Source organism: Citrus clementina, unplaced genomic scaffold (genome assembly GCF_000493195.1).
Source record: "Citrus clementina cultivar Clemenules unplaced genomic scaffold, Citrus_clementina_v1.0 scaffold_9, whole genome shotgun sequence".
Lineage (NCBI taxonomy): Eukaryota > Viridiplantae > Streptophyta > Magnoliopsida > Sapindales > Rutaceae > Citrus > Citrus x clementina.
In genome coordinates this window covers 572,035-586,162 of record NW_006261964.1, presented here as the reverse complement: position 1 = coordinate 586,162, position 14,128 = coordinate 572,035, and the positions used below count along the sequence as shown (strand labels likewise).

The 14,128-nt window shown below is 35.8% G+C and overlaps 3 protein-coding genes across 5 annotated transcripts; 1 reads left to right on the top strand and 2 right to left on the bottom strand.

Moving 5' to 3' along the window:
- Positions 1 to 649: 649 nt before the first annotated feature.
- LOC18031583 lies at positions 650 to 6,938 on the bottom strand. Of its 3 annotated transcripts, none has more exons than XR_002904669.1 (11): positions 6,500 to 6,938; positions 4,525 to 5,474; positions 3,867 to 3,996; positions 3,335 to 3,783; positions 3,004 to 3,084; positions 2,806 to 2,904; positions 2,137 to 2,295; positions 1,889 to 1,975; positions 1,700 to 1,771; positions 977 to 1,374; positions 650 to 861 (listed from the first exon to the last, which is right to left on the bottom strand). XR_002904669.1 is itself a non-coding variant. In XM_006419257.2 (11 exons), coding segments are annotated over exons 2-11 (2,223 nt in total). In that variant the 5' UTR covers positions 5,344 to 5,474; positions 6,500 to 6,938; the 3' UTR covers positions 650 to 860. The 3 variants fall into 3 exon arrangements, 2 of the variants coding, with proteins under 2 accessions (XP_006419320.1, XP_006419318.1); XM_006419257.2 differs by having other exon boundaries at positions 1,049 to 1,374; XM_006419255.2 differs by lacking the exon at positions 650 to 861 and having other exon boundaries at positions 871 to 1,374.
- Positions 6,939 to 9,079: 2,141 nt separating this feature from the next.
- Positions 9,080 to 10,528, bottom strand: LOC18031607 (F-box protein At5g49610). Its single transcript, XM_024183856.1, has one exon. The coding sequence runs from the start codon at positions 10,228 to 10,230 to the stop codon at positions 9,169 to 9,171; it is 1,062 nt and encodes a 353-aa protein (XP_024039624.1). The 5' UTR covers positions 10,231 to 10,528; the 3' UTR covers positions 9,080 to 9,168.
- A 1,978-nt stretch (positions 10,529 to 12,506) lies between these two features.
- LOC18031599 lies at positions 12,507 to 13,095 on the top strand. Its single transcript, XM_006419252.2, has one exon. The coding sequence runs from the start codon at positions 12,558 to 12,560 to the stop codon at positions 13,062 to 13,064; it is 507 nt and encodes a 168-aa protein (XP_006419315.1). The 5' UTR covers positions 12,507 to 12,557; the 3' UTR covers positions 13,065 to 13,095.
- The last annotated feature ends 1,033 nt before the right edge of the window (positions 13,096 to 14,128 follow it).

The following is a 14,128-nucleotide window of genomic DNA, read 5'->3' as shown; positions in this document are numbered from 1 at the left end:
ATATTGTCTACTATGAGCCTTAATAAGACTCGTATGGTTTTGTTTCTAAGGCATCCATATACCTCAAAACGTGTTTTGTAAATTAGTGTGTAGATCAACTTTTATAAACTTAATAGATATCACGTGCTTTGTCGATGTGAGATTTGCCTAATGTATTACTCTAGATCACTCATTCAACTTTCTTATTCACTAATAGTCTAATACTAGTCTTCCTTCTTTGCATAATTTTGCAACAACTCTCCTTCTTCAATTTCTGTCTTTTTTAGTTTCTTTTTGGATTTTTTTTTAAAATTAATTATGATTAATTTCTCATATTGTCAAATTGTAATTAGGAGCTACACTCCCAAATTCTTTGATCCACCCGTCGTGACCATTGGAAGTCCCGAAACATAATCAACATAAGCCACTGCACACCGAACACCCACCACCAAGTCAGCCTATTTTTGGTATAGTTCTTTTTTTTTTTTTTTGCTGTGAATAATTTCAATATATTGTTTAATAGAATTGTTTTGTGTCACTAGAAGAAATTGAAACTAAAATTAATTTGGAATGGTGTTGAGATTTGGACGAAATTGAAAGTGAATTTCGTCAACTGATAGTGTGCTCTTGAGGTTTGCACAATTAGTCCAATTGTTTTATTTGCAAGAATAATGCTAAGTCTCCAAATTCTTAATGTAACATGTTTGATTATACTTTTAAGTTTCTGATTTCATTTTACAAATTTAAACAGACAAATTGACGTACATTTTATAAATTAAATGCTTTTTTTCTGCAAATGTACTCTTATCCAGCATCCTGCCTTTGTGCAAGTGAACCCTTCAAGCAAATTTCTGACCATCTTTCAAGCGAAATGCTCCATATCTGATTTTCAAAGTCAAAACGGAGAATTTAAAAAGAAAGATGAAAATGTAAACAAATTTTTATAATCTAGGCTAAAGCTTTTCTCAGCATTTTAATTAATAAAAGAGTAAAAGACCTATAACAGATTCAGAGCCCTGTTTTGTAGACTTTTACTAGCATGAGGACCATAATAGATGAGAAGAATCACCATTGCTTCTTCCCCTTTTTCTTTCTCTTGTTGTTGCTGCTGCCGCCATTAGCAGCTGTGCCACTGCTTTTTGAGCTGCTTCCAGCTTTGGCAGTTGGGCTGTCAGTGGAGGTGCTGCCACTGAAATTGTCAAACAATCCGGCTTGCACAGCGTTCTGTAACCACTCGAGGAATTCATCCTCAGTCATTGTTTCTTCCAAATTAGGTGGTGGCATCCGACCTCCTCGTTGTCCTGAACTTGTTCCCTTGCTGGTATTGTGCTTGGAGGTAACACTAGTGTTCACATGAAAACTTGGCTTGTGAGTATTGGCTGGACATCTCATTCCCTGAAAAGAAAATCGAAGGGAAGCAATAATGCATTGCGCACATAAATGAATGAAGGTTTTGAAATGGACATGTAGGCATTTAGTGAAAACTTCCAACAGTGAAACTATCCAATCTACATCAACCCCGATACAAGTGGTTAGTTCACTCTCAAATCCTTAATATGTAATCCGCAATCACCAAAAACTAACCCCTCTGCCCTAGATGTAGTCAAAATCTGATAAAGTCGAGTGTATGGTGTCCGGTGATCTGTGAGTATATCCGTGATTCATGTCAGGCAACTTGAGATAAACATTGATTCAGGATGCTAAAAAGAAACAGATTTACCTGACAAATATACCAATCAGTAGCATTGTAAATTCTGCTATTGGCACAAACATACGCACAAGGAACATCTACCTGAACATCAAAGAAAAGGCAAATATCAGATCTCAATATTATGCTATTTTTTGTAAAAATCATGGCACCAATTTTGAGTTATTTTACAAGGTATCCTTGTTTATATTAGGTACTTACCTTCTGAAATATTCCGAAAAAGAGAGGTTCGGAAGATTGTTCAACCCATCCATCTCCATCTTTTGCTTGATGATAATCATTGCATTCCTTCAAAAGGGAAATTTGGAGGGAAAATCATAAGCACCAGGTACAAAAATCTCTCCTTTACAGGATCATATCTTGCACTATGCCAGTATGCTCGGCACCAACATTCATTAATGCCTGATATCTTAAAACCACATATAAGTGCAGAAAGCAAAAATGAAAACCTGGCACCATCTTGCACTGGCCTTTGATTTCTTGGTCTCTATCCAGACATGAAAGTTATTGCACTTTTTGCAGGCAATTCGCCTTGATTCTCCAAAAGGATCGTCGCAATCAGCCTCTGACCGTGCATATCCCGAGCCAAAGAAACCATGCCTACCATTCTGGGCAATCAAATAAATAAGAACACAAGTAAGACCAAAGGATTTGATTTTCATTTCAATAAGTGCCAAGCACATAGCAGAAAGTTAAAAGACTTCAATCAGAAAACCGATAACTACATTCTCCATGATACTTTTGCTCCACTGCCTTTTTGGGAGACAATATTCCAGAACTCTTAGATGCATTCTAGAGTTGATAAAAATTACCTTGAACAAGCAAAAGCAAACAGAATTTAACACTCACAAATGGCAAGCAATGGAGGACATTCACAATTATTTTTATGTTCAAAATATAATGTCCCACTTCACTCTATATTTTTGGCAACAAAATTAGACAGACTATTGAGTACAAATTAGTAGGCAATTCTTCCTCGAACATGTAAGTGGCTTAGGAGAACATGAAGAGAATGCTGAACGAAGTCCAAGGTCAACAACAAGATAAAAAATACTAGGAAAGAACAGCATCTACACACACACACACACACACACACACACATATACATATATCCAAACCTTCTGAGAAGCACTTTGGAATCTACGGAAATAGTCTAGCAGCTCTTCTCTCCTCAACTCATCGTCGTATGCTTTTCGCTTAAAGGAATCAAAAAGAACCTAGAGAAATAAAGTTGAACACAAAATCAGAGAAAAATCATGAAAACATAAAATAAAGATTCCTCCATATGACAACCCAGTAGAAACCAAAGACATTACCTCATACGCATTCTGAAGTTTTTTAAAAGCTTCAACAGCCTTTTCATTACCCATATTCTTATCAGGATGGACCAGCATAGCCTACAAAATTTGAAAGGATCTATTAGGAAAAGTGAAAATCTTATTCCTTCTTTCCCATTTTGGATTAAAAGAATTTTGTAAATTAGCAAAGAAATGACACATAACTAGTAATGAACAAAACATTTGTAAATCAATAAGACCTAAGAACTTCTAAGAAAATGACATATATTGCAGATATAAAGCAGAGGAGAGATTAAGAAGAATCATGCTCAAAGTAGGCAAAACAACAAAAATGATTAAGACAGCATACCTTTTTTCTATATTCCCTCTTGAGTATAGACACATCAACGTTCTCAAACCGCGACAAGCCCAAAGCAGAATAGTGATCAGTACAATTCAATAACCGAACAACTTCATCTTCAGATGTCATCTCAGAGTCATCCCCACTGGTTGAAGGCACTCCAGGACTACGATCTGCTGATAACCCAGGAACATTATCAGAGAATGCAGGATGCACAGGCTCACCATTGGAAAAGCTTGGTCCAGCTTGCATTCCAGAGGTTTGCTCAGGGGAACTATCAGTTTTGTGCTGATTTACTTTACTCTTTAAGAAGAATATGAGAGCATCACTTGAGACAAAAGATAAATTCAGTACCAACAGCAAACCGAGCCATCCAACATAAGTCCAAGCACAATATATGGAGTACATAGTAGTAATAAAAAGTGCAAGGCGCTCATGGGTGAACTTGAAAGCCAAACCTGAAATATTAGCGCACATTAGTTCTGAAAACAAATTCAAAAGCACAAGAAGATCCTCATGCAAAAAAAGGTAAAATCGTCACCTCCAAGGAAGATAACAAAAAATGTTGCCCAGAAACTTCCATAAAGCCATAGGAGAATGGTTCCAGATAAGGCAACAACAACAAGTGCAAGAGCAAACCCGATAAAGAAAGCCACCAAAGCAGCAACAACCTGAGATAACAAAAATTTTGGTTGTGCACAAGAATGCAAGTATATTAACAGCTTTGAAAAAAGAAAAAATCACAATATCAAAGCTCCAGGGAATTCAATTCTAGCAGGAAAATAGCGAATTACCAACACACCCTATGAACCACGTCTCTGTCACACAATCACATAGATCATTTACCATCATACAGAGTTTGACTCTATCCTTGTAATGGTACCACTTTTTATACCCAACTAGACCCAGAAACTACATATAAAGCACATAGACCACATTCAATTTCCATGAGACATAAAAGATTTTCTTGTTTACTGCAACAAAAACGTAGGATGCTTGCAAGTCATAATCACATAAAGACAGAAAATGCAGCCAAAGGCTGCAAAATGATTGTATTGTTTCTTAACTATATAAGGTGAAATTTAAGAAACAGAAAAGAGAAAGTAAGTTAATGAGAAATGACTTCTACTAAATTACCAAGAATTTAATCATTAGAAACCCTCTATTGAGTGGCAACATGAGGCATAATCAGGGCTTACCAAGACCATAAGAAACTTGAACATCCCAACCATAGCAATTACTGAGAGAATGCTGCACCATATGACTGAAAAAAATGATGTTGTGCCCATCCGCATAAAGGAATCAATGCCCCTAATGGTACAGTCCAACCATAGCATTGATAGAAGGAGCATTATTTTTGCAAAATGTCCTAGATGGTTCAAAGCAACAGGATAAACTTGCTGAACCTTCCTTGAAACATAATCATGAGCATTATATATGTTGGTCATTAGCATTGGACTCTGCCTCTCAAGCAACTCGATTGCAGCCTTCAAGGTGGGCACTACATATACCCTTAAGCTTCTAACCACTACATTAACAGAAAGCTTTACCTTCTCCATCATATTTTTAAGATGCACTCTGTTTAGTGACCAGCCCAGACCAGTTTTTCGGTGTTTACGACCACGGCGAGCATTTTCTATTCTTACACCACAGGTTTCCCTTGAAGAAATATTATCGGTTGAATCCCCTGCAATGGTCTCCGAAGTCTCCGAAGAAACCGATTGCCCAAGATCCTGCTTTGTGTCTGTTCCTTGCTTCTCTCTCCTCGGAGATGCCTCAGCATTGTTCTTCCTTATACTCTCATCTCCTGCATGATGATCATTACTTGAACTGTCCGCTGAAGGAATTCGTGAATGGCTACCATTTGGAAGTTCATCTCCAGGAAAAACCTTTACCTTGCCATCTCTTCCTTGTCCTGTCATACCAGGGACAGCAGACCCTGAGTTTGAGCCCTTTTTTCTGTGACTTGATGTATGGCGATCCACACCATTTTTCTGTTGATTACCCTTCCGAGCCATAGAATGATAAATATCACTAATCCTTTAAAGTTAACAAGAAACTTATCCACTCTAATCCATCATTGGAGCCATGCCATGCAAGATGGATTGCACAGGATAAATGGGTCTTTTCTTCTCAAAAAGCATTCAACCTGTTAACAGAAATCGAATAGTCAGCATGTCTATTTTATGGAGATGCTTAACGCAAGATAATGCAACAAGCAAATTTGCATAACCAGTGCATGCCTCGTGCCAAGGCTCCCAGTGGAATTTCACTTGATGAAAGAATGCACCAACAAGCCAGGAAAAATTGAAACCACATAAAAAGATAAAAGAAAAAGCAATTAACCTAACTGTGGAAGAAGCACCGACACAAGACCAAAATTCACAAAAGCAAAATGGCAGCAGTTTTTGCAGAAAACTAAGAAGCATTTCTAGAATTATTATTCTCCAACTGTTTTATCAAATGGATCAGAATGCCCCACTCTGAAAACAATCTCTTTTGGACCACAAACATTAAAATGAACTGTTCAACTATTCCTGGAACAGCACAATGTAACAAGATGTCAAAAAATTGTATGTCTGCCATATAGTATTCAGTTCAATGCTCATTTAAGCCCGAAAAAATCACAGACAAAAAGATCCACTTCCATTCTTAAATCAAGACACGCACCACAAACTCGGGTCAACCTCAACACAAGCTAAAGTTCTTAGCAAGGTAAGCACACCCAACTTTTGTTACTATAGAGCATATGTATGTAAGCTGATGCTATAATATCCAAACTCAACCTCAGTAACTCAAGCCAGCAAAAATAAATAAATAAATAAATACAACCCACGCAAGCAGGTGCTCAAGACTCAAAAACTGAGGCTAAAATTTACTTTCCCATCAAATATTTAGCATAAAACGAAACTCCAACACTAGGATTTGACTATAAAAACCTTAAGATACAATTAAACAATTGCAACACATAAACTAACCAAAGTGACAAAGTCAAGCGAATCCAATAGGGAACTAAACCTAAAAAATTTGATAATAACCAGAGTAATCGACTTCGCTGCATTCTTATACTAATGTGATAGGAATTAACTTTTGACAAATGAAAAAAAAAAGTTATAATTTTTGCACAGATGATAAAATAATAACAAATTTAAATAATTATTGTACAGGACATACCTTAAGCAAATTTAACTGTTGCCACTTTGAGATACGGAGATGAGCAATAAGAGAAATAACTTACAAACCCCCAAACGGAGGATTTAAAAAACAAAAACAAAAAAAAAAAAGTGATTTTGTTGCTGTTTCCAGACTAATTTTTTGGTTTTTTTTTCCTTCTTAATAATTTATTCACTGGAGATGTTGAAAGAGGAAGATGGACTGATGGAGTCAAAAAAGTCGTGAAATTTAACTTTTTGAAAAAAAAAAAAAAAATTGTCTAAAATAGGGACCGGCGAAGGCAGAAAAACAGACACACACATACGAAGCTCTAATCGAAGCTGTATTGTTTTCTTCTTGTTAGGACCTGTTTGGCCATTTGGATTCCACTATCTCTAACCATGCGTTGGAATGCCTTGTGCTGCCGATTGCTAATCACATACGCTCCCGAATACGTGTACAAAGCAGATTGGCATGTTGTTATAATTTTAAGAGGTCAAAATTTTTTAAAATTGATTTCATTAGCATCTGCGTAAATAGAACATGGCTCGGGCTCGGCCGCTCGGTTTAGTGCAAGCCCTTATGGGTTCATTTCAATTTTTCAAAATAAATTAAATCCAACCATTTAACGACTTTTTGAATCAATGCTAAAAGTTGACATGCGTTCGTTTCATGCAAATATCCATTCCAAAAATTGTATTGTATTATAAAAAAAATCAATTTAAATCGTATCTAAATAAATATTCTAAAAAATAATATATATCAAAGATTATAAAGTTACACATCTTAACTTAAATTAGTAACTTATAAGTATGGTTAGAGTTTAGAGTGGTTATGAGTAAACTTAACTAAGGTCCAGGAAAGACTTCAATCCCTTCTGCATCATTAATTTTTCTTTTAAATGTATTCAAATAAATATTAAAAAAATCCTAAATAAAGTATAAAAAAAAAAAAAACTAAGTCTCCCTTAATTTAAATGCTGGATCCGCCACCGAGAGTGGTGACACATAAAGTTCATGCAATGCATAAGATTTTATGCTACTATAAATGCATGAGCCACATTTAGTGAAATGCCAACTGCATTGAGTGAACCCCTCCCTATTAATAAGCTCAAACTAAACATATAGTTTGTCTGAGAACTTAAAAATTGGGCTTCCAGACCCAGTCCAATTCAAAGAACGAAGCCAAACTTTTACTTTGTTATTGTGAAGATGGTCCACTTGAGCACAAAAACAAAAGAAAATCAATCTCGGAAGTGAGTTTCACCTGGGGCAGGACTGGAGCCCGTACGTAAAGGTTTTAGCATACGTATAAAGTTCATTATTAAATAAAAGTTCAACAGATAATAATAATAATTATGAAATTATTATTTCATAACTTTTATTAAATCCAAGACTTGTGGTTGTTTGTTGTTATAATAACGATAATAATTATTATTATTATATTTAAATAGGGTAAATTTTGTTTTTTTTTTTTTACTTTTACTCCGTTTTCATTTCCATTCAAGTAAACATTCTCATTCCCCGTTCATATTCATCAATTCATATCAGCTCCACGAGTAAACGCAGCATTGAAGTTCTTCATGAAAAGTGAAGGGAGGGGCGCCTTACCAAATGTCGCTAGATTGTAGTCATTCTTATTTTAAAGTATATACCATAATGGATAGTACATGGAGGAGTAGGTTAATCATATTACAAAAGTAACTTCAACTAGTCCCTAACTTGGGGCATGCTTCGGATTGAGCTATTGTTCCATTTTAATCCACGGCTGTTGAATCTTTGAATGGATACACTATTTATACAAGTGCATGATTAATAAGCATCGACAACAAAGTGAAAAATTAGCTTCTACGCTTTCACAATAGTTTAGAACTTTCAAACATGCTGTAGTTTAGTTTAAATGTGTATCGGTGCAATAAAGACATTTGATCAACAGGTAAAGCTATTTGAGATATAAAGATTTTGATCAACAGAGAAAGCCATTTGAGATAGCAAACATATCACCCATAATTTGGCTTCAAAATTATGAGAACTGGAGACTGCAGAGGTATCACTTGACAGCAGTATACTGAATACCTTTATCGAAGAAATCATCAACAAACCAATTTGTATGCAATATGCAACAAAACTACGTTCTGGCAATCAAAACGTGAAATATTGTTTACTTGGAACCACATGAAAGGTTCGCCACCTGACTGCTTCTAACCAGAACAATAAGCTGTGATATTATTATACATGACATGTGCTAGATATTAGCTTAAATACAACAATTACTGGAAAGTTCTACTTTCTGGAAAAGGGATACTTCTTACACGAACTGAAGTTTTTCTCAGACCATAAGTATCAGGTTGCAGTAAGTTGCATAGATTTGAAAAGATCTTTAATATATATCCATCTTAAAAAGTGATGAATTTTTTGTTGCCACAACCTCAACTTATTGGCACAAAGTGATGTAGACCCTACTACACAACACTAAAATTGCAATGTGATATCAAACTTTATCAACAAATATTCCATAGAAGAAAAAATTAGTCACTATAGCATTAAAATAGTAAGCTTCATATGTACAAGTATAATTTCATTTCATTTCATCTTATTTTCAGAACATGTAAAATCACAAGAGAAAATTACCAAATAAATAATACCACAAGTAAGAAATTTATGTGCAGTTCTCTTTTATGTCGACAAACCTTAATTACAAGATAATATTGTGCTCCGGAATGCATGAGCAGAGAACCACAATGGGAGAGTAGAGCCGTACTTCACAGAGTACATTTCCTTCCAGAGTCTACCATTCCGATGATAAACCAGCACCTGCTTATGAGTGGCCAGGAACACATATTCTCGAGTCTGACTTATAGGAAAAATGCTTGGCACCATACCCTTAATACATCTAAGACTCACTTTGTCCACCAAATGCCATTCATCTCTATAGTAATCTTTCAACACCCAAGTTTCCATCCACACATCCGAGATTTCAATAACCGACAAACACCCATCACATTCCAACAAATAAGACCTACTTTCAGATCCAACTTTTTCCCGCAATGAAATCTTCCTCCAAACATCACCCTCCAGATCTAACGCAAGTATAAAAGAACAACTATCTGTCAACCAATGAAGAGCCCCATTAACAAACACAACTTGATTTCTGTTCATGATAGAGAACTGATAATAATCTTGAACAGACACAAACTTCCTCCATCTATTTGACTCCGAATCAAATACCAAACATTTGAAAGTACCATCGGGTCTGTGCCCAAATGCGCGGTGATAGCCAGCTAACACAACATTATACTTATTTTTGGCTAAATCACAAGCCAGACCAACTAAAGTGGCCTCACCATCAGGATAGAATCTAGTTACAGGCCTTTCTCTACTCTTAGGAAGCAACTTCCATTCTCTAGTCATGGGATTACAAACATAATAAACACCCATTTCAGGAATACTAGAGCAACACAACAAGCCATTACATGAAGCTCTAACCTTAACTCTATCATGTAAAAAATCTAAGGAAATTTCAGTAACTCCCCTCCAATTATCAACACAAATAACACCTTTCGATTCTATTAAGTCCGAAATCTGCACCAATAACATTGGATTCTTAGAAGACACTTCATTGTATAGCCGAATGAAATACTTATCTGAAGTCAATTTGTTCCAAAGTTTGCACACTGTTTTGGTCCTAAATAGAGACTTAACAGGCAATCTTGCAAGAATTTGTTGTATCACTTCATCAGGAAAAAATCCCATCTTTAAACAAAGACAAATTTTTTTTAAAAAAATCACAAACCCAGTTGAGAAAATTAAAAAAGGAACTGAAATTTGCTTACCAGATGGAAATTTGGAGGATTTTTTTCTCTTTTTTAATGAAAGTTCATTTGATGCAAATGGTCATTTCGGCAATTTAAAAAAAAAAAATTGAAAAAGATCAAATTTTGTCGAAGAAATTAAGATGAATTCGGTCAAGTGAATATGAGTATTTGAGGGGTTTAGTTAAAGAATGCTCAGGGATTTGTTTGATTGTGATCAGATTTGATTCTGCAAGAAAGCGAAGGCGAGAAAACTCGAGTTCGGTGGACGAAGTCAACGGTGGTGATTCGGTTTTGGACAAGATAGATTATGTTGGCCCACGACTAATTGGGTAATGGGCCTCATGGAATATGAGATTGATCCAATGGGCTAAAGAGGTTTGATGTCTGTCCAAAAATAGACAAGTACATAATTATTATTATTATTTTTTATTTTTTTTCAAAATGATCCAAACATTTGTCTAAAGCAGCGTTGAAGCACAAAATTAGCCGAAAAGAGAATAAGAAAGGAAGTCTTTTTATTCTGTACTACAGAACTGTGATAGAAAATAGAGCACTGAACGTCGCACGGTGATAGAAGTTTGACAGAAAGAACAACATAACGTTGTTTTATCTTCTTTTCAAAAAAAGAAAAAGAAAAATGGGATTGTTTTACTGCTATTTATGTGCAGAGTAAGGCAAAGAACCAACTTACCACTTCCTGACGGTCAGACTGCACAATTAATGAATTCAAGTTTGCCTGCTCTGCCATCTGCAGGCCCCAGTCCGTAGCTTCAGCTTCTGCATGAAATACATCCCTCCAGAAATGGGACGTTTTGACAGCAGCAGCCACACTATTGCCATTTGAATCCCTGATAATTGCACCCAGTCCAGCCATTTGCTTGCCACTATCAATTGCAGCATCAACGTTAAGCTTCAACATTTGGATCGAAGGGGGAGTCCATTGTGCTTTTTTCTTGCTAAGCATATTGTCCGCATGTGTATCCCTGGTTATCCCACTCTCTGTTAAGCATCCACTACAGATTCTACCTTTACAAGGAAAGTAAGAGGATTCATCTTCTTGCCTTCAAAGATGAATTTGCTCCTGGCTTTCCACACAACCCAACAGCAGGCCATCATAAATTCAGTTTCAGCTTTGCTAAGATTCTTGGAGACATCTTGGAGAACCCTTAACATATCCATATTGATGGCAGTTACGAAAGGGGCCTGTCTCCATAGCTTTCTAGCTACCTTGCACCTCAAAAGAGCATGGTAAGCAGTCTCCACCCGTTCTCTACACAATTGGTAAATTGGAGATTGACAGGATTCTCTTCTTCTAAGTTGTCTGAATTTGGTAGCAAGTTTTAGGCTGCTCTCCAAGCAAAGTGTTTGATCTTGGCAGGAAGGTCAAAAGCCCAAGTGCCACTCCAAAGCTTAGGCGGATGACCAGAGCAACTAGGAGTATAAGAGGGAACTTTAACTGTAAAGCTATTTGACATCCACTTTTAACCGTGAACTATTAGGGATATTTATTTTTGTTGAGAATAACCCAAAAAAAAAAAAATGGTGATGATTAAACAGTTGTTATAAGATAGACGAACTCTCTAATAAATTATGAGTCATGGCCATAAGGGTTGTATGGTACAAAACTAGGTTCCCTTCAAACTTTTCATTATATTTCTCCAATCTATCTTTCCATCTTTCATTTAAAAAAAGAAAAAAAAACATTTCTACAGTTTATTAAAGTATTTATCAGTGCGTGACAAGTTAAATTAGCTTTAAAACCTTTTTGGAACACATATAAATAAATATATTTTTTCTGCATTTCTAAAGTTTTCTTAAAATATCACATGCTAACATTACATCATAAGTTAAGTGTCTTAGCAGATCAACCTCAAAATAAGTTTAATTATGGTGCGTCGTGGAATTCAAAGCCTGAATGAGCTACTGCAAAATCTTACGTCTCCTGCCTATATTGAGATAAATTAATCTAGCAACACTTGTCCAAAAGAAGGCGAAAATGGATATTCCTAATTCAGAATTAAAGGCATGATTAAATTATTAATACTATTATTCCATGAACTCTTAAGAATGAAATAAAACTTCTAATGCAACAAGGCGTCAAGATAATCACATTTGATAGCGATATACAATGATGGAAACCAAAGAGAACACAAAATAAAAAACTACAAAACACACAAGCATCGAACGATTATATACCATCTCATATTCCGTATTGGAATTGGCTTAGCCCCTCAAAAACTAAACTAAAAACAACCTCCCGCCATCATGTTACCACAAAACCTCCTCCCCAGTAAACTCATGAGCAGCAGCAACAACAATATGACTCTGGTAACCGAAAAGATGAAAGCAAGAGCTGAAGTGTATCATGGAGATGAAGTTTGCAGAAGAAAATTTATGCTTCTGTTAGCAGGCATAGGGTTACCCGTTGGATTGCTAACACTTGGGGACATAGAGGAATGTGGTCATGTGAAGGAACTAGGGTTTGTGTGGTTGAAGCATAAGCAAAAGAAAAAGCACAAGTTCGAGAACGTCGTCGTTTGGTTTGATACCGAAGTTACAGCTTATTTTGAGAGGAACAAGATCAAGAATCCCACTGGGGTGAAAGCCAAAGAGTTCTTGATTTGGATTTCATTGTGTGAAATCTATGTCAACGATAGTTCCCCTAATGGAAGTATTACTTTCAAGACTCCTGCTGGCTTGTCTAAGAGCTTTCCGATTTCGCTGTTCCAGGATGATCGTGGTGATCGGAATAACAATTTGCGTTCAAGTTGAAGAAGACGAAGGAAAGAAGAGCAATTTGCGTTCAAGTGTAAACAACTTGAACAACATTATTCAGACAATTGTATAGCTAATTGAATAAATAATTATAACATCGATGATTTAGTTTGTAGCTAATATCTAAATTAAGTTGTGTTTTCTTTTACATTTCTGTTTTTGCTTTTTATTTATCACACACCCAGCATTCTGTATGTGCGTGCATGCAGAAACACTTACAGGCTCTCCAAGACTAGTGTGTACGGATTCAAACCCCCTATTTTTGTATTCTATTTACTAAACTAATTACAGAGTTCAGATGAAAGATCCGGTGCAGTACTATTGTTGTCTTGGTCGCACTCTGATCAAAGATGAGTTAATTAAAGTTAATCTCCAAACCCAACCTAAACCTATGACAAGTAATCTAACCAACTAGGTACTTATCTCATTAAGATCTCGGCGACTGATTCTGTTATTAGCTCTTGTTTGTCTTTTTTAATAAATTATGTTTACGAGTTGGTTTTGACTGAGCTTAGAGTAAGATTAGTGGGAGAAGTAATCGACGTGTAGCTTTTTTCAAGAGGATAATTATTGGATTGGTTTTCTTCAAGGGTGTGATAATGAATTGAAGAGAAGCATAGGCTTAGAAACACTAGTGGTTTATTTTAGGAATATGCTTGCGAAATCTTCTTAAGTATTCTCTTTGAGAATCGAGATTCTAATCTTTTACGCAAGTAAAGGGACGTGGTGTTTAAGAAAATGATGTTTGTCATGAAGCTAATGTCAACCAGACAAAGCCAATCCATCTGGAAAGCTAAGCAATGGACGTAATTTAAGATGATTACTAATAGCAAACACTCAATTTTTCCTTCGTTGACTTGAGTGGTCAAATAGAGTTTATTGTATTCCTTCTCACTAATGCATGAGAGGGACTTTATGTATGTACTGGGGAGTTGTACAACAACTAACTTTCTCTTTCACTGTTTGATATCGTACCAATCAAAAACTCGAAATTGAATATGTATACATCTTCTTCTATTATACACAATCATCACTTCTTTAATAATATGCCGTGGCACAAC

Bases quoted from the DNA above. Each gene is read 5' to 3' on its own strand.
- LOC18031599 (XM_006419252.2), top strand. From the start codon at position 12,558: ATGTTACCACAAAACCTCCTCCCCAGTAAACTCATGAGCAGCAGCAAC.
- LOC18031607 (XM_024183856.1), bottom strand. From the start codon at position 10,230: ATGGGATTTTTTCCTGATGAAGTGATACAACAAATTCTTGCAAGATTG.
- LOC18031583 (XM_006419255.2), bottom strand. From the start codon at position 5,343: ATGGCTCGGAAGGGTAATCAACAGAAAAATGGTGTGGATCGCCATACA. The intron at 3,784-3,866 runs GTGACGATTTTA...CTAATATTTCAG, and splicing joins TTTTGTTATCTTCCTTGGAG to GTTTGGCTTTCAAGTTCACC. The intron at 1,375-1,699 runs GTAAATCTGTTT...TTTTCTTTTCAG, and splicing joins CTGATTGGTATATTTGTCAG to GGAATGAGATGTCCAGCCAA.